A 23,974-nucleotide genomic window follows, 5' to 3' on the forward strand; every position below is an offset into this window, starting at 1 on the left:
AATACTGTCAACTGTCAGATTGACGACAGTCTTAGTTCGCGCCAATTTTTTTCTCTGAAGCTACACCTTCAAAGAAACAAATCTAAAATGGCGCTTCTGGTTTAAATTTTCTTTAAAAAATGTAAAATAAAAGAATATCGTCGGCGTATCACAACTATATAACTTACTTTTTAATTTAAATAATTCTAATACTGTCATAAATAGGTAAGTTAAGGTATTACGAAGAGCTGGAGCGCCATTTTGTTTTAATTTTCAGAGTTGTATAAATTATTGACATCAAAACATATTATACTTTAACTAAAAAAATATTGACAGTAAAATATAATTCGAAATTACAACGATAATATTAGTTTTAAATAGTGATCGTAAAACTATAATAGTCCCATTAAAATAACATTTAAAACGGTGACTAATTTTATTTTACAGACAGATGAAACTAATCATAATTGTAAATATTTTACGCATTTTGAAGGTAAAATTTATTGTAATAATTTCGAGCAATTTTACATAGAGACACAAACTTTTTAGACAATTGACAGTTCTGAAATACCAAATATCCTTGGCTCTTAAAGATTGTCTTTATTACATAGAATAAAGAGCTATTTCAGAATGATATGATTTACGAACTGGTCGTCGTCTGTCATTTGTCAAAAACGTTGACAGATAGACCATGATTACACAAGAAAAATAACAAACAGGTCACATTATTTCTTTGGAAACTGATCGGCTATTTTCGTTTTCTTAAAATATATATATTCAATGTCAACAAAATTGTGTTCATAGTTTGTGTTTTATTTAATGTTTTTTTTTCTTTTAATTCTGTAGGCCTAATTACACCAGTACATAATGCATGATACATTATATACAACATATCAATTATTCACACTTAAACACGTGACCAGCACAGTGAAAAATAGCCGATAGCAGTTCCCATCTCGTTAACTGTCTTTTCAAGCGAAATAACAGTGCAGTTAAAAATAACAGTGAAATTATTAGTGAAAGCTTATCTGCTACTTTAATGCTATTTTCTGTTGATCATGACATTAAATTAATTTGAGTAAATATTCGATTTGGAAGTTATAGCCAACCACTTATGAAACTTTTGCAAAATATTATAGAGCCGTCATAATTTAATGTCATAAAAGATTAGTTTTGATCAACGCATTCCGCTCATGCCGACAGTGCTCCTGGGCAATCTTTGTACAAACTCAGCACTTACAAATTGGAGTAATAAGAACTGCTGATTCTGTCATTACATAGCCCTTAAGATATGTTAAAATCTAAATAGAGAAAAACTAACTCTACGGTGATATGAATGAATGTACTGTAGCACCAATCAAATTATCAAGACAAGATCTGTTGACATAACTGTTGAGCAAACTGCGATCAGAATTCACTTGTCAAACTATAAATATATTCTGACGCCTAAAGCCTTTACAAAAATATTGTTAAAGTTATTTGGTGCATACAATTTTAATGGTTTGATATGTGTCCACCCCACTACAGTGCACGTCCATGCTTAAATAAACATGCAAACCAAGATACTTCGGATTCAATTATGAATGAATTTATCTATCTATAATTAACACTAATATTGTATCTGTTAGGAAATTCTTAACACCACAAAGTTGAATGTTGACTCGACGAAGAGCCTAACTCGGTCTTTAGATTTTTGAGTCGATTTGTCACATGATTGTCAACAAAGAGCAACTATGCGAGTGTAGCGAAATTATTTTAATCCGTTAAAATAACAATGAAAAATAACATTGTATAAACGCACTTTAATCTATGAGCAACTGTTATTTTTATGCTAGTGTTCTTTTCGAATATGCACCACACTACTCCCTAAGTTACATATTAATAAAAAAATGTAACAATAAATGGATTTGTTGAACAGTGAACAGTTTGGAGTAGAATAATTTATTATTCGTAGAAAATTACGAAACAATACCAAAATGGGGGCCAAATATGCTTGACATACAATTTATTTTTAATTTTAAAATTGACAGAACGTAATTGCTTTTGGTACGCTGTGATAGTACAGAGCGATATCAGCAAGATAGCAAGTCCGCCATTTCAAGATTGTTTCGTTATAGGCTAGTAAATTATACAGATTATATAAATACGACCCAGCTGTCAGAATATGACATTATGAAATGACTCTCGCTGTTTCATTCCTTAGTTGCAAATACGCTTCGCTCAAATTTGCCAAAAAAACTATTTGAATGTACTCGTACTAGTTGCTTCTGACAATTTCGTATCTGTTTTTGACATAAACGAAGTAGCGCGAAGTTTTCTTAAAAGTAACATAAGGAGTAGTAGAATGTGTAAATGCAAGCGAGAGACAAAGTTGAGGATAGATTAAAAGGGAACTTTTTTATGACTACATTTACAATCGACTTTAATGATTAATTGGTGTTTATTTTCATAACTTATGTGTAACCTAACTAGCGATCAATAGCTATAATTAAGCGAGCACTATTGCACCGTGATACCATGCTGGTGTCATATTTGAAGTTGCTCCGAAACTGTGTCTTTCGAATTGTGTAAGAATATCCTCACTCTTACTCACTCTTGCCCTATTTCTGTTCGAGCACATGACGAGAGAGCAGTTGAAATGGACAAAAATTATTACAGAATGACAACCACGAGAAGGACAAAGGAAAAGAGGAAGAGATGGGCAGACGAAATAAAGCGAAAAGAAGGAAAAAGTTGGACAAGAAGAGCTAACATTAGAAAGGAATGGAAACAGATGGTAGAGGCCTACGTGATAATATAACTCACCTACCGAATCCCAAAATAATTCTTGGCCTTCCAAATTCCTATTACTCCCTGTCGTGTCTTTTCGCCCTAGGATAGTTAAATATACTTTTTGTTTGTAACGGAATGGTACGAAACGAAAGTTTCGTGGGAGAAGTGGACAACAGAAGAGGGGCAGGCAGATAAGAATATGGGAGGACATGTTCTTATCTGCCTTAGGGACATTCAACTTGGTTATTCAACTCCCTACTGCCTCAATGTTTCTTGTTTAATTCTCTATGCAGTAGAAATCAGCTCCGTTTGGACTCAAGCTAACGACTCGACCGGAAGTTTTTTTGGAATATATGTTAATAGTCACTTGGACATCTGCCATAAATTTGACAAATATGTTAGCAATAGCACAAGAAGTAACTCCAACTTGCCTATACATACCATGAGGATATTTCCGGGGTAGTTGTCTCCCGGGACCGGCGGAAGCCGCCAAGCCTTTTAAGCAAATAAAATCCCCTTTTAAATGGCAGATTTGTCATTCCACTGCTGCCTAATCGCGTGCCTGGTAGGCTATTATGTAGAGGTCCTATAATTAAAAAAAACTTGTCTCTTCGGAATGTCTTTCATCAGTTTTTAATGGTTTCAAAAATGGTTTTTTTATTGAGATTATAATTTCCTTGCAATATATCCAGGGACCGAAAATGTAAGGTTTTCGATATCAAGCTAAAAATGATTAGAACAGTCTAACGTAAGATACGAATTTCGACGAAAACTTTCACACCAAATTATTATATGCTTCGACCTTCAATCGCAGTCAAAGATTCTTTCAAGAATTTTAATACAGCCTTATCCGCTTAATATGTAGGTGGTAATACCAATAGTGTGGCTTCCCTTACATAAGTATGCGTATAATAATTGGTTTATTTGTCACGCTTCGCCAATGTAAAACATGTTCAGTCATTTCAAGGTGCTTATCGATCGTCAAGGATCACATTTTCACGTTTCCTTAAGGCAAATAGTTGATCTTTCCGGGAGATTATTGCAGTTAGGTTACGTTTATCTTTATAACAACAAATATTAGATTGAGATGCTAACTTCTAGCATTTATATCTCATTCTTTTTAGGTATCCGTGTGACCTTTTCTGACAAAGGCCTCCTCGATATCCCGTCATCTGTTATCTTAGTTCTTGTGTTGATGTATTCTTTATTTTGTGCTTTCTTCCCTATCATCGCTCCATCGATACACCGCATGCTATGCTTTAGTGAGCGCCCAAGTTGGAGATGCATATGTACGTACGTATACAAGTATTAGTAAAAAACGAAGTGTTCTTACACAATTCGAATCTGATTTATAATTTAATATTGTAACACTCTATTTGAATATAAATCGATTCACCTACAAATCGGCAGTTCACGCTAGTCCACTTCAACATTTCTATCTATAGTGCGTCTATGAGCAAATCTTTTGGTCTAGATAAACTTTAAGCGATTATTCCATCTCTAAACTAATATACCTATTTTATCGTGTTCTATTAGTATATGCCTCAATTAGCTAGATAATAGTAGCTAAGGATTATATATTGCTTAAACACACTAGGAACGATGGGGAAAACTCAGTAGTTACGAACAAATCAGTAGGGCCACTCAGTGGCTAACATTTTGCATTTAACTTGTAACTTTGACAAATCTTTATGCAGACACGGCAATAAAGACAATAGCTATTCGAAGCATATATCAAGAGAATAGTTTCTCTTTACTGTCAACTGTCAAATGACATTTGAATAACAACGTATTGTCGTTGAATTCATAGAGAAATGCTGTATTTACTAAATCATATTGTAAAGCGGTGGCGAGGCAACGTCAGCATTCCCCCTTCAATTTACATTCTATCTACGCATATAAATTGTCTTTGGAATAGACAAAATATACCTATAATCTATATTTGCCAACTATGTGTAACGAAATGCTTGGCAGGTACTTTATATTCACTTTATCGAAATACTTAAAGGGATTCTTGTATATTAAATCCACTAAACCAGATTAAATAGTTTTCAATTTGATTCTAGACAATAAGTGATAGAGAAGAAGTTCATAGAGATAAGAGCAATAAGAGACTTGAAGTGACAATTGACATTGAAAAACAGAAAAGTGGTAAAGTGTCAGTGTGTCTGATTTCACAAGATATGTCTTTTAGCTCCATCGATCGAAATGAAACAAGAATGGTCTATTTACGGATAAAGGAAATTGTCAAAGTGACATAACGTTTTGAGGTTGACTTCTGACGTCTTTCATGTGTTACACTTTCTGTCACGCTGTGTTCAAATGTCATTTGGTACACACGCATTTTCAAATAGTTCTTTTTCTTTCTATTTACACTGTCATACAACCTTAAAATAATATATACATGGATTAAAATTAATATGGGATGAAATTAGTTAAACATCCAAGAGCAACTATTCAGTTGACAATGAAAAATGGCCATGTAAAGTGTCACTTGGTAACGTTAAATCTGTCAATGAGCAAATTGGATAACTGACAACTGACCACTTAACTGACACATTCAATATATGTCAAACTGTAAATTCGACAGCTGACAACTAATTACATTACGGATAAATTAAATATGTCAAATTGTAAATTTGACAGATGAGTAATGACCACTTGACTTATCAATGTGAATGAATCGAAGTGTTTGAATGCAAGCGATTGTTTCTGAGAAATGAAGCAAAGCCTAGTCCTTAGGGAAAATGCGTTTCCGTGAATTTTCACGTTCTACATCTACAATTGGACGAAAATTAATTAAAACTAGTGTTGCAGCGTCGATCGACTCGATAAATCACCATATTTATCGTGACTCGCACATCACTTCGCATCTTTCACTTATACAATGACATTCGTACCTAATTTGAACTTTCGCATAACCCTAAGTTTAAATTTCAAGATCGCTAAACGAAGTTGAAACACAATTTTTACACTTCCGTTAAAGTTAATCACACTCCTTAATTAGCTTACTCTCGAAATATTCACAACAATCATAAATATCGACAATCAAAATGTATCTTAACTAAAGAACTCTTTTGTCACAATACTCCGGAGTACTTTAGTTAAAAGACTGGTTAGATTTAACAGGGTTCACATTCACCCTAAGTTTAAATTTCCTGTCAAAATTTCGTATTTCCCACAAAATTTCCTTCGAGTCGACCGATCCTAGCTACTTCACCTACATGCACATGCTATTATGACCAGTGCGAATGCTAAAATGTTAGAGACAGTTGCTGCGCCGTTGCACATATCCTCCTCACAGAAACACATGTGACCATTGCCTGTACTTTCCATCATGCAAACGTGGTCCACCATGAAGAGGTTTATCTGTAACTGCGACGTGCATGTTCGACGGACCACCTCGTACGCTGCAAAATAAAATATAAATTTCCAATCCTAGTGTAATAATAACAGTTTCAGCACGATGTCACAAAGTAGGAGAAATAAGATAGACAATGGGCGGTCTTCTGCTAACCAGAGAACCAGAGGCTTGGTTCAGGAGCTTGCTTGATAAGCTTTCACGAATAAATGACATTTTATTCATTAAAAAATCTGTTGTTTTTCATATTTTATCCCAGTGTAAACAAATTTTGCGATGAGCTGATGACGTAGTTTATTCTGAGGAGAAATCGTGAAGGAATCTAAGGACATATCCCAATGAAAAGTTCAGAAGGGGGCCTTCATCACGAGGGCTTCTGTAGGAGTCGAATGGAAATAACAATAACGAACGTAGATTAAGAATAAAATAACAAAACTAACACCTATTTGATATACGTAACTTTTAACAGTATGTAATTAAGGTTGCTTTATTATTATTATATAAAATGACTTTGCAATGTTTTAATAATTCAGAGAAATATTTATTTTATTTCTTAAATTAATAATAAGAACTGGTACTTTCGTTCAACGAATAAGTTTGTCAATAAATGTCCATAACAAATTTATTTAAATTTTCTATTTAACCTACATGAATTATTGCTATGTTAATAATTAATATTGTAAATATATATTATTTTATTCCTTAGGATAAAATATACTTACGGCTTTTAGAATACCGCACCATTTTGACACAGCATCCATTGCAGGTCTGCAATGGCGGCTGGTCGCGAGGCAACGCCGTGTAGTTGAATGGATCCTTACATCTCGGATCCGTCCAACTGTCGCACTCGTAACAGTATATTGTGCGTGCTGAAATCAAGTTTATATTGTATGAATAGAATTAAGACCAAATGTGGGGCGGAAATTTCTTGACAGAGACTCAATCATAGAATTTTGAGCGCCAATCATTTGACGGCCTGAATCTTAAACTAAATTTAGTAATGAATTGTCTTAATGGTGTTTAATTCATCTACATCTCTGCTATAGGAAAATAGGACTCGGTACTCTAAATATAAATAAAATGGTTATGAACCTATTGCAGAGAATTCAGCGGTGGTACTCTGTACGATGGCCACTCAACATTTTAGTTGGGATGGCAGTCATTATCGCTATGACAGTATCGAGGCTGGTAACATTGTTCTGAATATTAATTCAGTTTTAACTTACCTTAAGAGGAATATTTGTAAATTATAAAATAACTAAGTAAGCTCTTAGGGTCAGCTCAATCGACACTTAGGCTACTGTGTGTCAAATTAATTACGTCTTTTGACAGACGAAAGTTGCCGTTAAGTTTAGACTTCCAACCACCCCTTCAACCAAGCATGATGCTATGTTTGGACAATTAACATTATTTAAATTAAACTTAAAGTCTTCTGCTCTTCTCTTCTTGCTCATTCTCATTGCCGTTTTTATATTGCTCTAAAAAGTGATTCATGAATCTTAAGATTAGCTTTTTTATAGTTTAGTAATTGTATAGTTAAATGTTTTTACGTGACATCGTCTAATAAATTGATGAGCGCCAGCTGAAAGCACGAAAAAGCTTGACTCTTTGTCCCGTTACGCGAATTGTCACATTACGCTCACTGTCCCGTTACGCTCATTGTACTGTTTCACTCAGTGTATCTACTCGATTGGCCTATGCGTCCGAGGATTCACTCCTTCCTTGTATTCATACAGAATAGTGATAATTAATTTTATGCATAAATGTATGCAATAATTTCTTCAATGTTTTGCTATGACGGTGTCACGTTAAACTATCGTCCGTAAAACCATTTTTTTTTAAATTAATTTTGCACTTTAGTTTTTATTTTGTTTCCCTTACTAAGATTGCTACCCCTTGCATTACTAATAATTATTAATGTTTAAGGGGGAGGGAGGGCCCTTAAACATTAACATTTTTTTCATTTAACGAAGTTTTAATTAATAATGCTGCCAACCTATATAATCTGTGTATACAAGTTTGGATTTTCTAGAATTGTAATGCCTTTCAAGGATTTCATGTTCAGGCCTCTTCCAAACGGTTGGCAGATTTAATTGATAATTACGAATTATTAATGATAAAATTACTAAATGTTTGGAGTTTTTAAATCGAGAAATATCCTCAATTCCCATCAGAACATAATTTAAAGAAATCTCGCAACGCGACTTGCGTCTACCGTAAAAAGTGAGTTCCATGTAATGCCAAGTCGGTAAATTCAGTGCCTTCTTCTCTAGTTATTACAAAAATAACCTAACGACGTTATATCAATAGGGTATGGTTTGTGGACTCAGTTTCAGCACTTAGACGCGCAATAGGTCCGTAATCCGTTGTACGTGACCATATCATCATCAAACAATAATTTTATTGAAGCTCCTATGTCTGCTAGAAATGCCTTAGACTTTTAATGATCGGTCACTCAGTGACAAAATTAAGAAACTTTGACTAGTTATAATTCTTAAACTGCTGGTTAAAATGTTATCTGACTGATGATGACTACCTAACTGATGTTATTAATCTATGTAATTTACATTCCAATCAAAAAGCTCTAAAAAAACCAGTGGCGCTACAGCCTTTTAGGTGTGAGCCTCAGATTTATCTGAATAGGAAAATAGGCGATCATGTGAATAATTTCTTTGGAGTCGAGCTTCTGCGACCTCTGGGATAGGGGCGCTGAAGTCAGGTCAACACTTCTATTACTGTTTAATACTTAATGATGTTAAATAAATAAAATCTAAAACCGACAAGTGCTTTGTGAACTCTCTCGATCGATTTCTCTTAACACGCAAAGGTGAAAAGCTCACGAAACTCGATAAAAAATGTATATGTAATACCTTTTTAAACGAAAATTTAACCAGCATGTAAAATGAATAATTATTTCTATTGTTAATAATAATAAGTAATAATTATAATAAGTTGGACGGGAAAGTAATAAATGGCTGAAATATAAGAGTCTCTCCTCCAACATCGATTTTGTTCCCTTTCGAGTAGAGACTCTCGCTCTCCGTTTGGTTCTAGTGCACAGGCGCTAATTAAAGATTTAAGTTGGCGTCTGGTAGATAGTACCGGTGACCTCAGAGCTGGTGCTTTCCTCTCTCAACTAATAAGTATAAAGTGTAGTCTTGGTGTTATTAGGTTAGCTGTATACGCAATAACTCGAGACAGAAGATCCCGTATTGTTATTGACTTGGTATTACATGGATCTCACTTTTAAGTTATTACAAAGTTTTGATGGCATTGACATGAACTTAGCTGTAAAGATTAGAGTAAAAACATTTTGGTCTTTCAGGTTGGTATTTCACTTAGAACCAGTGACCCACTCGAGGATAGCGCTATAAACCAAGAAGTTGGCCTGATGGCTTCAGCGTGTCTGTCACCCCTGAGGTGCTAGAACACCAACTGTGCACCGAAGGACATTTATTGCCCATTTAACATTCGCTCGTACGAAAGAAAATATCGTAAGGAATCGTGCCTTAGCGCCAACACGACGGCGTGTGACACAGGAGGCTGATCACTTACTTGCCTATAAGACAAATCATCATGATACAGTAATCTGAGGTCCAGGCTTAAAAAGGCTGTAGCGCCACTAGTTATTATTTCTATACTATTTTATAAATGAATAAGCTAGTAATGAACCATATATCCACCTATAACCATTCTCTACCATACAACATACAAAAATCAACGGAGTTGAAAGAGACTGAAGGGTCAACATAAAATCATGTATAATTTTGTCTATGGAAAAAGAATTAACAAATTGACAGAGCCGAGATCAGAGCCTCTTCGACATTTCGCTTGCCCCAAGGAACAAAGTCGTAAGATATTTTTTTTAGGAAAACTAAAAGAAGATTTTTATTATTACTAAGATACTAAGTATGCATTACATACATATAAAATGTAACCTAATAATGTAACCTCTTCGGCGATTTAAACATCGTTAAGTATTCAGTGTAAATAGTTAATATATAACTAAATGTATATTATTAGTAATTTATCTAAATAGACTGAAGAGCAAAAGCGTTTAAGATTGTTACACTGTTCAAACATAATTACGGACGACACAGTTACCGCAGATTACGATGGTAATTTGACGAATGTCTAGAACGTAATAATTTATTACCACTATTTTAACGGAAGTATTATGACGTTGGTGAAACAGAGATATGTTATTTATTAACTGTCGGTTATTTGGTATAATTGCAATCTAAACAAAACCGTCTTTATGGTTGCAGCTCTATCTATTTCAGGAATGAAAAATTTGGCAAAATAGTTTCCGTAGAATAAAGACATCTTCGTGATTTTTCTATAGTAAAACGTTTTGCAAAAATTCTGAAAAAAATTAGTAAAAAAATCAACACCCAAGGAAGTCAAACATGACAAAACATTGAAATATTCGTAATAGTGCTTTACGAACTTGTTCCCCGGGCCATGCGATTTGACGTTTCTGAATTGGAATGCAGGATACGCCGCCATTACACTAATACTTGACAGCTCGTCACACACACAACATTTTTACTACAGATACGGAATAAGCATAGTAAATTTATACTTACATCTATCGCATTCAGCTTGTATTAGGGGAGTGAGTGTTATAGTCCATAATGCTGAAAATCCATGCTACCGTTAGTTGGGAACAGGTAACAACATTTTTGTGAGTACGTCTTATGGAAATTTTCCAAATTTGGACCGCGGCGAAAAGACTTGTATTCAATTCACGTAATTACAGAACAATTAACTAAAAAATTTCGTTTTGTTTTTGCTAACCTTTATTATCCTATATGTATGTCGCAAATTGAATCGTGATTAATATTTGAAAAATTCGTGTCACTACAGTCGACAGTTCGACATTTTTATTTAATATTTAAACACGGTCAGTGCGCACGTCCGGCGAACTCAACGATCGATTCAATTTCAAAATAATTTATTCATTCAGGTAACACAAGGCACACTTATGCACGTCAATAAAGAAATACATAATGAAAGCTTCTAATTTTACATTTACAGCCAGTTCTCAAATCAAGGGCGTAGAACGGACGTGGCGAATAAACTCTCCGCCACTACTGACAAATTGACTGTGATACACTGACATCTTACATCCTGAAGGATGTCTATGATATTGTGTGGTGTTGCTTTTTTAAAAAACAAATGACACCGTTGCTTTTATTCAATAATCAATGATACTGTATAACGCCTAACAGTGAATGTCGTGTTACAGATTACATGAACTTTTATGAAAGTAATCATTGTATAAGTAGCTAAATATATTTACTGATTTACAAGAAATTCTGAACTCACGCCTACGTTTGACGGAAAAATTAATTACTGAGATCATTCTACCTTAAACTATACCATATATACAAGTGCACAGCTAAGTAAAGATTTAAGTTGGCGCCTGGTGGGTGAACCAGAGATGTGGGTTTTCAACCAATAAGTATCGCAACACAGTGAGGAAATGCCAGCTTTATAACAACAGAATTTTAAATAGCAAAAAACAAATTACAAATTTTGGAAGGGCTTTTTCCCGCGACTTGCGCATGGGCTCTCCTGCAAGACGCGGACATCGGCTTGAGCCGTCGTGGGGTAGTCAATCCCCTGAAGTATATACTAAGAGACAAATACTTTGATAGCGCGTTTCAAAATGTTAATCTCAAGCCCATTTCTAAATTCAAGGTTTTGTTACACAACTCACTATTCTAGCATTTAGTATGACCCATAAAGGTTTTAAATAAAAATGCATGTTTACGTCAAAAGCCTTTGAAGACTGACCTCATTTCGAGAAATGCACTCGTTTATATGACGACACGCTATGCTAAACGGTAAATATTTAAATAATACTGATTACTTTTTTGAAGGTCTGAAACTGTGTCCCAAGACCTTGGCCCTAATGGCCATTAGCGTGACTGCAAGGGCCATGACCGCTACCACCTCCTTCAATTAATTATAACGGCTAAAATCCAGGTTAAACGGCGTGTTGGTAGAAGAAAAAAATAGAGTTGCTGCGTCTGGTACAGGACAGGACACGCTTCACGAGACTGATGGCCAACCTCCAGTTATAGAGAGGCACAAAAGAAAGCAATATGTCTTACGATTAATGTTACTAGACATCCATCCCATCGGTGTTGGAGAGTTGTGGAAGAGAGACCTGTGCCTCCACACACACAATGCACACTCATTAAATGTAACTTTCAGTGTAATGAGAATAGTGTCGGATTTTTTCACTTACTTTTCAAATCAGACATTCATTCAACTCGGGTTAATACAGCATATTGGTAAAATAATTTTCCAAATTATTATCTTTTATAGATCCAGATAGGTTGTATCTGTAGAGGGTAATTAGAGGGCATCTACAGTGCTCCACTAACTCGTTCTTTATTGAGCACTTAACATCGGACCACACCAGCTTATCGTGTTGCTGCCGCTACTGCGCATCGCTAGGATTGAGATGTGGTTGGGTGACGTAAGATCTGGCAACCAATCGGCGTTACCCAACACCGGTTCCTGTAGTTTATTAGAAATCTTCTCAGGCCAGAAGTTTCCCAGGATCGGTCTATAAATCAATATCAGGGGGAGACCTGATTAGTATTTTGTTCAGGAATTTCCTAATATCTCGGACAAGCGAGAAGATGGCGCGGCCGCAGAGCGGTCGGAAAATAATAAATTAATGTAAGAGTCTTTCCTCTAACTTCTATTTTGTTCCCTTAGGAGCTGCCCTTATATATTCAACTATTTATGTTTTAAGGTACATCTGTAGGATTTATGTCAGGTGGATAGGTACTTAGGTCTTACCCCATATATATATAGTACAGCTTGCACGCATACTCCTGACATTTAAAACATATAAATTTAAACATACATTTCTCAGGTCACTTGCGGTCGACCTATCATACGACTGGCGTAAGCCAGCCAGTTAATGTTATAACTAATGCTACGGTTGAATCATTCAGGCGCTTAGTAAATAGGCTAGAATATTGATTGACTAAGCTAGTTGGCTGCGACATATAGATATTATTTGTTTAAAAGTATCCATTATAAATGTACTATGACGTCATTTCAATTTCATCAAACTTCAACGAGATGATATACCTGGTTACTAGTCTTTTCGCCAAAAGAGGATACGAGTCTTTTCGCCTATACCTTTGTCTAATGTAACGTACGTCTAAAATACATATTAACGCCATTTTCCGCGATTTTTTTGCATTCCCGTTAATTCAGTTTATAATTTGGTTTGATAAAACGTACTCACTTAGGAAGAAACAAATCTAAATAATGAATTTTCAAGAGGAAATTTAGAAAATTCTGTTTGTAACTGACATTTTTCTAAGCCTTCCTTAGGAGTCTATTGAAAATTAAAATAACCATTAAAATGATTCTTCTTTTCTATTGATATACATTATATATCCAAGGGCTTGGGTCGCTATGTAATCTCAGTTACCAGCAGAATGGACCAGGTGTTAAAATACCAATCTGTGTTACTATACACACATGCATATACCCATTCCTTACGTCACACGCATTCCCGTGAAACACGTGAACAAACACATAAAATATCGATAATTTTACATCTCTAGAGGCATATCAGTACGCACCAACGAGGCAGTTTTCCATAAATGATTCGATATTAATAGTAAAAGGTCCCCTAAAGAATACACACACACATACACACATGCACACCAATATTTTATTACAAGAGGGTAGTCTAAAAAAAAATTTTATTAAAAAAAAGAGTGCCCTCCAATAAGCCAGAACTCAACATCAGGTGGGATGGTGGCCAAACCTCAATCCATTAAAAAAAGTCGTGATGAAAATATTAACGTATTACGTTAACTACAGTACTAATATCCCTAAAGGGGATGTTGGTAGAACTCGTACCTCAACGTCCCTTCCACAACTGAGCGTTTAAAGTCAGTTTTTGATACCACCACTATGTGGAACCAGCCCAATTCCGAAACAATTTATAGGACAAGTGACCGACCAGCATGCCTTCGGGCAACGTCCATGGGTGGTGCTCGTTTGCCTTTCATCATTCATATCTATTCTCTACCAAATACAAAATAAAAATCGGTCAAGCCGCCCAAGAAGTTACGAGACAAGAATTTTAATATTTAAAAAATAATTTCACCATATACAACCTGTATTGTCACATCTATCTTTCATAATGTTTCCTGTTTAAATACATATTATCCATAACCGGAATTTATAAATATTACGTATCTTTTAAATTAATGAAAAAAATGTTTTTATACACACCGAGTCACTACGACCAAGTTGAAAGAATGTACTTTGCAAGCAGGTGACATAAAAATAGTATTAATGTGCGGCATTTAGTCAGGATTCCAAAGTGATAACAAAAAAATACCCCGTCTACATCTTGACGTTGATTTATAGGACACCCTATATAACCTTCGTCAATTAATGGATTCATAAGTTGTAAACTGACAGTACTTTCTGATACTTTCAAACAAACCTCTCTTTCCTATGATTACATTATTTATACCTTCACGCGTTTCTCCCGAAGGGGAAGGCAGAGACGACGGATCTCCACTTGCTACGGTACTGACATACCTCACTTACATAACATTCACCATACTCTAGTACGTCCTGGAATTGGTCCAAGACCTCACCATCCACTGTTGCCCTCCTCATTCAACCCAAACTTCTCATAATTGCTACTATTAAAATATATTTCAATCGCGCATTCGTATCTGATATTTGCCTCTAACGATATATATATCGATGATCAGACGCATAAATTTACATTACCAGTTCGAATACATGAGTTTGCCTTCACGTCGTCCACTCCAAACCATGACATTAGGAGGACTGTAACAGAATGGAGAATCAATCATTACATATTTAGAGCCCAGCACTTGTCACTTCTAAAGTTTCAGTAAAAGAATTTCAGAAAGAAAGGCGAGCGACGCACTCGCGAGCCCTCTGGCATTGAGAGTTTCCATGGGCGGTGGTATCACTTAACATCAGGTGAGCCTCTTGCTCGTTTGTTCTATAAAAAAGAGCGTACCAAAGAGGGTCCATGGACGGTATGACTTAACATCATAACCCCATTCTGTCGGCCCCCTGTTGGAACACCTGGATCAATAGAGACACGCCTTATAAAAAAACACTCACCTGGAACAGGAAAAATCCAGCGCATTTTCATCCCGTTGGTTTCACGAATCAGAAATCCATCACATAAATAACAGATTAATTAACCTGCAAAGAAATCTATCCATTTTAACAACATCAGTGAAGAAGCATTTGATACACAGGAAGCTTGTTCGTATCTACGGACCTGGTTAATACCGTAGAAACTAACAAACATACTATTAGATATTTTTATTTTGCAAAGAAAACAGTTAAAAATTCGCTTTAAAGGCATACTTTCGTTTTGTTCTGGTTCATGCTCTGAATTTTTTTATGCTAAATTTCGTGTACCCTCTGGATACCCCATCCCATCACCTTTCAAGATAACGCGTTTTGGTGAAAGCTCATCGATGTCCTCATGAGCATTCTGATAAACGAGCTGGGTCTGGATATCGATTTCTAATTTTAAGTGTTTGATATTTGTATTATCTCTTCGTGTATGTCATGATTGCCACATAGAAAATTGAATGTATGAGTGTGCTGCGCGTTGAAAGATATTATCAATAAAAAAAAAAGTCAACACCAATTACAGAGGGAACAGCTACGTACTATTGACTTGTTCGCCTCAAGTGTCGGCAAGGAGAGCTGAGACTTCTGAATTCTTTGGTGAAAGAAAACACTTTTTAACTGGATTGAAGCTATGTATTATTATAAAATTATAATTATTTTACATAAAAAGAAAAAAGATTCTTCCCAAGATTGGTACGCGAAGCGATTGAAATAAAAAAACACCCCAATTTCAATAGAGAAGACGGCCTAAAATTATCATACTCCTGGGATCCAATAATATCCAAATTAAAACCCCAAGACAAACAATTCGCGAAAAATAGAGGACACCGTGAGTCATTTCTGTAAAAATCCGTCATCTTTTTGTCGATACCAACTCCGGGGAAATAAATACAGATAACACAACTTTCTCTAAAGCTGTGATACTTTTGACATTCAACATCTTTTGTCTTCAGTCACCGTGACCAGCAACGCTGTAAAGCACGCGAAACGTCGGAAAAATTAAAATTTATGTAAATAGCTTCAATCCGGTTAAAAAGTGTTTTCTTTTAATGTGTAAAAGCTAAGTTAACAAAAGACAATACTACGTTAGCCCCGTCCCACCTCTCTCGGACAAGCAAAACAGCTGGGGCGGACGCAGAGCAGGCGGAAAACAATCAACGGCTTCAATATAAGAGTCTTTGCTTCAACTTCGATTGTGATCCCATTGGAGTAGAGAATCTTGGGCCGTGCAAATAAGTGCGCAGGCGCTATTAAAGATTCAACTTGCCACCTGGTAGATAGTTCCGGTGACGCCAGAGCTGGTGCTTTCCTCGTTCAGCGGATAAGTATCGCAATACAGCGAGGAAATGCTGCCAGCGTTAAAGGTACACTGCCACGGGGATCAAACTTGTTTAATTTGTTTTAATGTTCTTTTTAATTATTTTTATAATCATGTAGGTTAAGAAAATTGTAAATACTGTATATTTGATTGTTATGTTTAGGTTTTAATAAACGATATTAACAGTCAGTCTGGACCTATAGTGATTTTATTATTGAGTACCTACTTAAAAATATGTGAATATTGTTGGAGTAAAAAGAATTTTATATTTAGTACATTTAGTTATGAGCTGTAAATCTGTCAATAAGAATATTAAAAAATAAACGGTCTCTTAAATAAAACTAACGTAGCAGGAGTAGGAGAGTCCGTCAAGAGCAGATACCGCAATAATAATGATTTTAAAAACTCCGTTGCTGTACATCGGAAAACAAAAGAGACAATTCTCTCCGCGAATCTAACCGATACAGATATTATTCTTTGTACACGGCCTAATTTCCCCACCTACCTCTTTTAATTGTAAGAACGTCTGGCTTCATCATTTATTTGCAACAATTGATTTGCTATAAAGGAATTGTAAATGTCATAATTGCGTAAATTAGTCGCTAATTAAATAATTAAGTTGGCCCGTAAGTGACCCCTGAGCTGGTGTTTCCTCACTCGACGAATAAGCCATACAGCGACGAAATGCCAGCGTTAAAGGCCACAATGACCAAACTTATTTAATTTGTTTTAATTTTCTTATTATACTACTATACTATTACTATGTAGGTTAATAATTTTGTAAATATTAGTGTTTGAACTAATTGGTTAATTCTAGCCGTCAAAATGCGGGATTTATATAGTATAAGTATATATATATTAAGGAAATGATGAACAGAAAAACAGAAGACGACTGGATCAATTCGAGTAATTATTTATTGCTTCAACTCTGAGAGGTATAGGAGAGAAACGCTTGAAAACCAGTCCCTATGGGGTAGCGTAGCAAAATGTTCCATATGTTGGAATGTTACCAAAAAGGTAGCCTAAGTAAAATCATATTAAGGCGAAATGAAGTGCGCGGGGACAGCCAGTAATGCATAAACATGCTCCATTATTCAGTAATGAAGGATGAGAAGGACCCTAAGTCGAATTAGATCGGGAATACTTCAATGGGCTGGTTCCACATAGTGGTGATGCCCATAAACTGCTTTTAAACGATCAGTAGTAAAAGCAATGATACAGCCTAATCAAACCAGTTTTACTAGGTAATATATATAAAAATAAATTTCTATTAACGCGTCCCGAAATTGTGACACAAATCCTTGGAAAAACTTCAAAAATAAAATTTGTGACGCAAGAAGCAATTTCTAATTCTGGATTATTATTTTTGATCAATGATTATGACAGTCGAGTTTATTTTTTTCTCTGCCTTGTACAGTTGATAAGATTCATATCGAGGTGGACTTATTTGTCTCTGGCTGAGTTCACAAGAGCTGCTGGTTACACTAACATAAATTAATAGAAATTTATTTAGATACGTATTTTGTCTTTATTTTATATTTGTAAAATCGTAGACTGGAAAGAATTACGGTAGAAAATTTTAATAGCATTCTTTATAGCTCTGTTGATCAACCTTTTCTTAGAAAAATTCGAAAGTTACCTGAACAAAGGGTCTACCCTTTATATTTTAGTAATGAAATAATTGCTAAATTAAGAACTAAAGCGCAGCATTATTAGCAGTGGCAGTTTCTTAATGATAATAGAGATTTAGAATTTAAACGTCTTAGGTCAATCATTAAGAACGACATTCGCAAAGCTAACATAAATTATTTACATATGATGTCATTAAATTTAGTTAGTAAACCTTCGCAATTTTGGCAATATATTAATTCTCTTAGAAACCCAATTATAATGATATTGAATATTACGGTTGTGACGTGGCATTATATTTGGATTTTCGCAAAGCGTTCGATCATGTAGACAATGACATTCTTATCCAGAAGTAAACTTATTGGATGTGGTCCTGTTCTGCTTGAGTTTTTTTCTAATAATCAATCCGTTTCCAATGTTAAATATGGAGAATATGTCTCGCAGGGTTCAAATCTGGGACCGTTGCTATTTTTGATAATTATTAAGGAGGTCCTTGGAATGTTCCAAGCGTTATTAAATTTTCCAAAGTCCTATTATTTGCCGACGACGTGCTCTATCGGACCCTGCCACCAGGGTGATATAATCATCATTAGTCATGTAAATTCTTGAAGACAGTCATAAAGTGAAAGATATTATGGGGAAATGATTGATGGTGCAAAGGAAGGTACAACTGAAGGTGCACAGGGATCAAACCTCCGCCCTCAGGAAAGATAGTTGCTCTGAAACTGCTTAAAAACTATTTAGGACAATTGACTGTTAGAAACAAAAATCTTGTCTTCTTGTGTGGACACCGCCTCCTTCGGACAAGCACAAGCACACGGCTGCAGGGCAGGCGGCAAAAATAAAGCCCTTACTCTAACGATTTTGTTCTCTTTGGAGTAGTCTTGGTACATTCAAGTGTTAATTAAAGATTTTAATTGGCATCCGGTGACCCCAGAGCTGGTGGGTTCGAATAAGTATCGCAATGCTGCCAGTAAGCTAAGTTCATTTTAGATTCCTATTCTTCAATTTTTAATTATGTTTAGAATATAGACAGGACAGCGCTGAAAGTTTCTCATTTCGGAGGCCGAGACACTATTGGGGTCGCAGAACCAGCGGAAGATGATAATCATGTTAACAATACTGGAAATACTCTATATTATGGAATTTCTATGTTAGACGTCACCAAAAACATACAATATGCCAATTTCTTCACCAACAATCGACCAAGTTGGGTGCCAAGCGGTTCATTCGGGATGTAATTTAAAATTCTGTCCAAGGCTTTGCCAAATTCCAAGTGCATTAAAAAGTTTTACAAGTTGTCAGGGGTCAGGCGATTGCAATAATTCCTGGCGCGTTGCCAGTTCCTTTTGAACTCGGCTTGAGACTTAGGTGTACTGGATAATAATACTTGTGATGTCTCTCTTTCACGGACTATACGGCCAAATATGGACCTATCACCAAGTTAGAAAGGTTATGGTTAGGTTAAGGGAGTCAATGAAGAGAAGGGAATATGCTAAGTGAAACCGCCGCCTATAGGCACTGACATTGCCAGAGGACCCCAAGTCGAATTGGTTCAGAAGTACTTCAGTGGGCGGATAAGATAGTGGTGGTACCCAAAAACTGACTTTAAACGCTCAGTTGTGGAACGCTCAAAGTGATATGGGTGGAGTTTAGCAAAAATGAATCAAATATCGAAAAATGTATCAAATTCGACATAGCTACTGTACTTTATACTCGCAAGTAGCTGATCATCCTTATGTGACACACACTGTTGACTGTTAGCCTGAAGCCACTAGGCCTGCTCATAAATTTAACACAGGTGATGAAGAGACTTTTAAACACGACTTCCAAGTGCCAAGGATGTCATAAATAGAAAATTGTCAAAACTAAGCTCGCTTTGTTAACAGAGACTTTTTTTACAAATCTGATATATTGCTCCTGTTAAAAGAAATATATAGAAACTCCATTGGTGCAGAGGGATCAAAGCTACGTCGCCAGAGATGATAGTTTCTGTCGAAAACTGCTATACATGTATTATTCAAGGCAATTGACTGTTACCACTATTTGTAATTAATACAATTATTAAAGAAGATCAGCAAAGGAGTAGAACTCTTTGCACCCTTCCCTAGACAGTATTTTTATAGCTCAATAGGTATTTCCCGAACATACGTATCCAATAGGCCACATCTTACATAATATCAGGTGAGATTGAGGCAGCCCCAGTTCTGTTTAAAAAATGGGTTGCGACGCCACTGTATTATTATTAAAAATGCCTTACCCCGCGTACTTCGTTTTGCCTTAATATGATTTCACTTAGCCTACCTTTTTAGTAATATACCAACATATGGAATTGTTATGTTACCCTATAGAGGCTGCTTTTTAGGCTTTTCCTTGTTTTTTTTCCAATTCCACCTTCCTCAGACTTCAAGGAATAAATAAAATTACTCGAGCTCTTCCAGCCTAGTTTTTTTCCGAAATAAACTCTGGTTTTTAAGCAGTTCGATAAATTTTCTTGACAAAGAAAACACCTTCCTCAGAGTTCAAATTAAAAAAACATACTAGTATTGATCCAGCCTTCGAGTATTGCGCTGCATTTTTATTAATATATAATATAGATACATACTTCTAAGTTCTAATTCTCGTTTCTGAATCTCACCCTAAGCCAATATGTTAATTGAAGGTTTCAAACGCTCAATGGAGCACGCTTAAACACTCAACACTGAGAGCTTAGTCAAGATGCCTTAACAGTAGTGTATGTCGTCGTTAGTCGAGAACTAAATTTGCGTGAAAATTTGTCGACACGAATTGTCATTTTCATACAAATTAAAGTTCCAGCTTTCTACATAGGTAGGTACACCGCTGCTTAGGCATCTTGAGTAAGCCCCCAGGTCGAATAAAATGTTACGTAAGACAGCTTGCAAGGTTTAAATTGCCTCCAAGAGTCAATTCTATTTTCGTTACTACTAATATATTATTACGTAAACAATTTTTTTAATATTATAAAATTGGTATTGTTATGGTGTCTCTTCAGTAAATAATAAAAATGTCTAAATCTATAATCGTTAAACGACGCAGTTTGTTTATAATTCAAACGTTTAAAAATTAAATACCTAATACTCACTTATTGACGTTGGTATTTTTTTTAAAACATCTCCTTTAACACAGTTTTTGTATATTTTTCAAATTTTTGCGTAACTGTATCGATTTTTAAACACTTAAACACTTAGTGGTATTTGTTTTACTAGTCCTTCAATAAAAAAAATATTTACAAATGACAAATCAACGTAAACAATTTCCGACAAGAATCTTTAAAAATACCTGATGTACATTTATTATTGCATTAATAAAATGTTCCGTTTTGTTCATTTGTTGTTAAATATTTAGGTTAAGTAATAGTTAAGTCACAAGGGGACGTACAACTGCGCAGAGAATATTGATTTTACACGAATGTTATCTAAGACGCGGGGAATCAATCATTTTAGCTTTTGAATAAAGAGGTAATATATTTAATAGTCTGTGGACATATATATTTCTTTTTATTTTGATAGATTTTTATGTTTTGTATCAGAATTCGCTTTTAATTATTATAACTACATATATCTTACCGATAAAAATAACATTGTACACACCACAATTTAACACTGTTATAAACGTGAATACATCTTTTTATTTTTTATTACTTGTTCATAATAATTTTCGTTTATATGATTTCATGATTTACTTCAATGCGTGCAGCGCGCTCGGGGCACACTAACGTACTAGTGTTGCTAGTCCTGGTATACGAATAACCTAACAATTTCTATATTATTTTTTACTTTTCTTTATGTATGAAGTTAAACACATTTACACTATGTACAAAAATAAGATGTAATGTTTTTTTTATGTAATAGGAGGCAAATGGGCTTGAATAAGGCTCATCTGACGTTAAGTGATACCACACATTGCCAGTAGGCTCGCAAGTGCGTTGTCGGCCTTTCAAGATTTATGTTTTTTTTATTAATGACATAAATAAAATTAAGGTATGATAATATATTTTTAGATTTGTTTATTAGTAGTTTTAGTTTCACGGACATTGACATATTTGGGATTACGATTATAAGATATTTCAGACTTTGTACATTACAACTAAAAAGCCGCATACGTATCAAAATAATAATAGTTTAAGTCATCAAAATTGTATATTTTTAAATCGAATATATTTTGTATATTTTGTGGGAAAATTTATTTTACTGGCAACACTGTTCTCTCGGCATTGGCTGCGCTATGCCGCTATGCGGATTCCGAAACGCGTGTCGCAGTACTTATGGTAATGCGTAAGAATTTACTGTAATTTCTGTAGATATACGGTTATAACAGTAGACTTTATTAGTTGGTTAACGTGGTACTCACTGTCGTCCATTAGCATTAATATTATACTAACATTAAGTCCAAGAGTTTGTAAATTATATATTGATTCGAATTACAAGTATTTTTTTTAGATTTGCAATTATTTTACTGCATAATTCTGCTACAAATTATATCGGGGCCATTTTCAATTATTGCAAAAAGATGGCGTTATTGAACACCGATTATAGTTTTATTAAAGGTTATATCGCAGCCAACTAGCTCAATTAGCCATTCAATTAACAGACTAGTCTCTTTACATTACTTGCCTATATTACTAGATTTTTAATTACTTATTAGACTTAAGTTATGCTAAGGTAATATTCTTAAAAATGTTAAAATTAATATTTATTTAATAATAGTAGCGCCATCTATGTGTCAGCCTACGAACTTTTCTTCCCACTTAAGTGCTTTGTAGAACGATGTTCTATAGCCTCTAGATAAAGACTTAAATGCTTAACTTTTTTGTAGATATTAATGTCTTCTATACAAGTGTAGCACATTGCTCTATTGTCAATAGTTTCCGCAGCATATAGCAATATTTATTGGCATATTGAAGTAATCTAATCCAATTCGACTTAGCGTACTTTAACGGCCGACAATGCACTCGCGAACCTTCTGGCAATGATATTGGGCGGCGACATCACTTAACATCGGGTGTACTAGTGCTGTACATGTAGTATAAAAAAATCTAAAATTTTTGACTACGGATTAAATAAAACCACTTTGATTCCACATATATATATATATATTTACAGTGATATTATATAGGAAACATTACGTGATAAATAATTATGATTTAATTAGATTCCTTCAACATATTACAATTCCTCAACGGAAATCTCTTAGCATTACAAAAATATAATCTAAATATTATATAGAAATCAGTGTTGTTGACAAAAGGAGTGTTGCTTTAGGGTGTGACTCTCATCCCTGCGGTCCTAGACTTGCCTATTAGATTGAAACATCATGAAACAGATGCCCACCTGAGGCCCAGACCTAAAAAGTTTGTAACGCCCTAATGTATACATTACAAATAATCAATTTTTAATTATTTATCACGTAACGTATACCAATTTAATTGGTAACCTAGTGCGTAGTGAACACGAAATGTGGTTTTGCATTAGCAAAATAAATATCACAGTGATAATGATACTGTCCCGTGGGGCATGGGACATGGCGAGATTGCTAAGCCACTTTTGGTGTATACAACGGTTTATTAGATTCACAGGAATTGACACCCATTAATCTAATCTATATGTAAATAAAAATGAATAGCAAACTTATTCTTACCAATATTCGAGGGTTTATTTATTTCTACATACTCTTGGGCCGTTGGGTTCAAGTGCACAACTCATTAAACA

General features: G+C 35.0%; 1 protein-coding gene across 4 annotated transcripts; it reads right to left on the reverse strand.

The window, feature by feature from the left end:
- Nucleotides 1-414: 414 nt before the first annotated feature.
- Nucleotides 415-21,968, reverse strand: LOC123718463 (protein quiver). 4 transcript variants are annotated; one of them, XM_045674972.1, is made up of 6 exons: nucleotides 21,857-21,968; nucleotides 15,275-15,358; nucleotides 14,909-14,968; nucleotides 10,702-10,752; nucleotides 6,835-6,981; nucleotides 415-6,161 (listed from the first exon to the last, which is right to left on the reverse strand). In XM_045674972.1, exons 2-6 carry the CDS (start codon nucleotides 15,303-15,305, stop codon nucleotides 5,968-5,970), a joined length of 483 nt encoding a protein of 160 aa, XP_045530928.1. In that variant the 5' UTR covers nucleotides 15,306-15,358; nucleotides 21,857-21,968; the 3' UTR covers nucleotides 415-5,967. The 4 variants fall into 4 exon arrangements, with proteins under 4 accessions (XP_045530928.1, XP_045530927.1, XP_045530929.1 ...); XM_045674971.1 differs by having other exon boundaries at nucleotides 21,833-21,968; XM_045674973.1 differs by lacking the exon at nucleotides 21,857-21,968 and adding an exon at nucleotides 21,349-21,702.
- Nucleotides 21,969-23,974: the final 2,006 nt, after the last annotated feature.

Source organism: Pieris brassicae, chromosome Z (genome assembly GCF_905147105.1).
Source record: "Pieris brassicae chromosome Z, ilPieBrab1.1, whole genome shotgun sequence".
Classification (NCBI taxonomy): Eukaryota; Metazoa; Arthropoda; class Insecta; order Lepidoptera; family Pieridae; genus Pieris; species Pieris brassicae.